This window comes from Belonocnema kinseyi, chromosome 1 (assembly GCF_010883055.1).
Source record: "Belonocnema kinseyi isolate 2016_QV_RU_SX_M_011 chromosome 1, B_treatae_v1, whole genome shotgun sequence".
In the NCBI taxonomy this organism is placed as follows: domain Eukaryota; kingdom Metazoa; phylum Arthropoda; class Insecta; order Hymenoptera; family Cynipidae; genus Belonocnema; species Belonocnema kinseyi.
The window spans coordinates 94,648,227-94,651,857 of record NC_046657.1 but is presented as its reverse complement, the minus strand read 5'-3'; the positions used below and the strand labels follow the sequence as shown (position 1 = coordinate 94,651,857).

Sequence of the window (3,631 nt, the reverse complement as noted above, 5' to 3'; positions counted from 1 at the left end):
GCGCTCTTGGAGGTGCCAAGCTTTCACTTGCTAATAGCCTAAAAAGCATCCCTGCGTGTCAACAATATGCTAGAACACTTGCGGGAAAAATGCAGAAGGCGAAAATTAATTGTTTCTTTTGGTAATACATTTATTTTTCTAGCATTTTACCTATTCTAATTTTGGTTAAAATGTAATTGTTTTTAAATGAGAATTCATGTACTTTTTTGAAAATGACTCCTTTGGTAGAAAATGAATCTTTTGGGTTAAAAATACAACGAACCATTTGGTTAAAAATTCATATTGTTGGTTGAAGATTCATTATTTTATTTAAAAATTAATTTCTTATGCTCAAAATCTATTATTTTGATTTAAAAACTAAACTAAATGTGTTTAAGGCCATGTGACGAGTGGGTCACGTGACCAGATTCCTATCCTTCCGCAACCTTTCTTATTTCCCAACTTATTTTCACACGAAACGCCACATCGAGTTGAAAATTTGGGATAATAAATAAGAAGCACTAAGAAAGGTGGGTCTGATCCTAAACTTTAATATACATAAAAAAAGCAAAAAAAAAGTATTTACAACAAAAAACTTTTTACATAATTGTACATATTTAGGGCCCGACCCACCATTGTTAGTGCTTCTTGATTAGTATCACAACTTTTCAACTCAATGTGGCGTTTCATGTGAATATAAGTTGGGAAATTAGAAAATTGGCGGTAAGGTAGAAATCTGGTTACGTGACCCACTCATCACATTGCCTTAAAATGTATTTAGAAACAAATTTTAGAAATTGGGATGTTGTAGGAACCATGAATAAAGTAATATTTAATACGAATAATATGTTTTCTATTACTTCGACTTCTTTTACCATTTAAATTACGCGCCCTTTCCAATTTGAAACGATGCATTTTCCCGCGAAATTTAATAATGTAATTATTATTATTTCTGTGCTCACATAACTCTTTAAAGCACTACTTTTGGGAAGTTCTTAACACGATTTCTGACTCTTACGCCCAGGAGACATTTTTCGGGCATTCTTATCACGCCTTTTTATTTTTTGTTCATTGAGTTCATTTGAAACATTTGCAATTTAGAAAGATTTAACTTTCAATCCAAAGAATTGTAAATATTTAATTTTAAAAATCATTAGTGCAATAGGTACAATGCCCCCCTACCCGCTCCCACAATATATCACCTTTTTTAAATATACCCATATTAAAAAATAAGGAAAAAAGTAAGGAATTTATGGAACGGCTGAGGTCGAGTTGCGGCTCGGACAGGAAAACACAGCGGGTGGCGCCTTCCCCCACCATGCCACTACCGTCTCCGCTTCTCGTCGTTCAAAAGCGGAAGGCGGGAGGAAAGTTTTCGCTAGCTGACTTAACTAGTTTCAGTTTTTCCTTCCATTTTTCCTTCCTTATCGATACAATTTTAACATTCCAAGTCAGATTCATAACTCGGTTTGAGTTGTGTTCGTCAGGTTTCACGCAAGTTGTTACCAGTTCGTTTATAAATTAATATTCTACCAACTTTAAATAAAAAGTTGAGTTTAGTTTAAAGTGAAATAAATAGCTGAAATGTATGCGAGGGAATATGTAGCTAATTTCAATATTGATTTCACTTTATTGAGATAATATTTGGTTAAATAATATTTCATTATTATAATGTATGAACTCTAGCTGAGAAATTAATTAGATTAGTTTATTCACATTCTAGTATTATATCTTTGACAATACATATTTCCCATCAATTTTTAAACAAGTCTGCAGAAAAAAATTTGTTTTGTACATTTTGACGCCAGTCCTGAGCCTGGGTAAACTGTGAAGAAAAATTCATAGGAAATGTGAGTCGACCGTTCGAAGGCGAAAGACGAGAAGCGGAGAAGGTATTAGTATGGAGGGGGAAGGCACTACCCGCTGTTTTTTCCTGATCGAGCCGCATTCGACCCCAGCCTAGTGGAACTAGTGATCTGTCAGTGTGGCGGTATTTGGAACTATTAATATTCCAGAAGCTGAAACCGTTCGGTAAAGGGCTATCTAACGCTCACTTTTCAGGAGGTGTTATAGGTTCATAACGTGTTGGTTTAGAATACAAAACTGTCAATGTTCCAAAGTACAAAGTTCTAACACGGTAAAGTAAAAATTTCTTATAATATTGTAAATACTAATACTTTAAATATGTCCATACCTTCAACAATAATCGCAGTTTCATATCCGAATTCTACGAAAACTTGATTCAAAGCCCAGCCATAATGTCGAGCAATTTTAAAGTAGCCTCTAAATTTCTTCTCCCTCGGGGGAATATCGATTTCCGATTGATCGGGTTGTTGAATATGAAGGAGTTGGTTTTTGTAGCTTCGAATAACGTCTGCTGTCTGTTGATGTTCGCAATCCTGAGATACTATGATCGGGAATTGATCAACATTTGGTCTCAGCTTAATTAATTGATCAAGACACCTTTGGACGGTAATTCTGTTGCAGGAAAATACTAGAACTGCAATTATCGGGGAACCATTCGGCAACGTTTTCTTTTGTGTTTCTTTACTGAAACTCTAGAAATTTCAGTGATAAATAAATTAGTTTAAATCTAATAATAATAATAATAAAAAGAATAATGTGGAATCTAATATAAGGTTGAAAAATATAAATAATTACGGTTTTAGGTTTATCCTCCTTAGGTTCTTGATTCCTCTCTCCTGCTTTGTGGACATAATTCTGGATTGGATCTTTTCGAGTGTCTTTGACTTCTGGCGGTACTTTTTCTGCTGCTTCTAGAAAAAAAATTAAATTTAGATTTATAAAAAAAAACTAAAGACTCTTTGATATATTTTCTTTAATATTATTTTTATATTTACTTTTCAATTGTTCCCCGATGTGCTTCAATAGTTCTCTATTGATAGCTATTTGATGTTTTACTTCACTTTCTAATTTGGTAATTTGAATGGTGAGTAGGTTCTGAAGGAGTAAAAAATAATTTATTATTTTATTACCATTTAAATATTATTTGAATATATTATATATCATAATATATTAACAATATACTGGCCGCTGGATATGAATAAGCAATATGCTTATCAGAATTAAAAAAGAAAGAAATTTACCTTGTCTTGTTCCTTGCCAATCGGTCGATCGAGAAATAAAAAATAGGTGATAACACCCCATACAAACAGTGAGATGAGTACAAAAGCTATTGATCTGTTCCGCATGGCAGAACTAAACGTCACCTCGTCTGAAAAATTATATGATAATTTATTCAAAGTCCTGACTGGCAGCGAAAGGTATTTTAATTTCAAACTCAAAGGTGCAATAATGTGTAATGTTAGAACTAAAAAGAATCCAATTTTACACTATATTGGCGACCTTTCAAATGTATAAGGGCCTAATGCTTCAATCTATTAATCATGAAAAATCGACTCATAATAACAGTACCTACTTATTTTTTTAATAAGTATATATATCCAAAACGAGCATTATTTTTAATACTTAAAATATAATGCGAGTGAACTTGGCCCCTCACTTTCAAATTTCGAATTTTTTTAGAGCTTTGAATATCCTTTTGAATAGTTCTGCAGTTCTTGATAACTTTAAGAAATAGTTCCGGCCTATAAATACTCTAAAAATGGATTTTTCAAAATGGGGGGGGGGT

General features: G+C 32.9%; 1 protein-coding gene across 1 annotated transcript in view; it reads right to left on the bottom strand.

Moving 5' to 3' along the window:
• Positions 1–3,631, bottom strand: part of LOC117167894 (alpha-1,3-mannosyl-glycoprotein 2-beta-N-acetylglucosaminyltransferase) — a 48,484-nt gene that overhangs the window by 25,802 nt on the left and 19,051 nt on the right. Inside the window, exons 2-5 of the mRNA XM_033353135.1 lie at positions 3,087–3,214; positions 2,841–2,940; positions 2,641–2,756; positions 2,174–2,537 (exon numbers count right to left, since the gene is read on the bottom strand). Coding sequence (XP_033209026.1) covers positions 2,174–2,537; positions 2,641–2,756; positions 2,841–2,940; positions 3,087–3,191 — 685 coding nt within the window. The 5' untranslated portion in view covers positions 3,192–3,214. The remainder of the gene's footprint in view (positions 1–2,173; positions 2,538–2,640; positions 2,757–2,840; positions 2,941–3,086; positions 3,215–3,631) is intronic.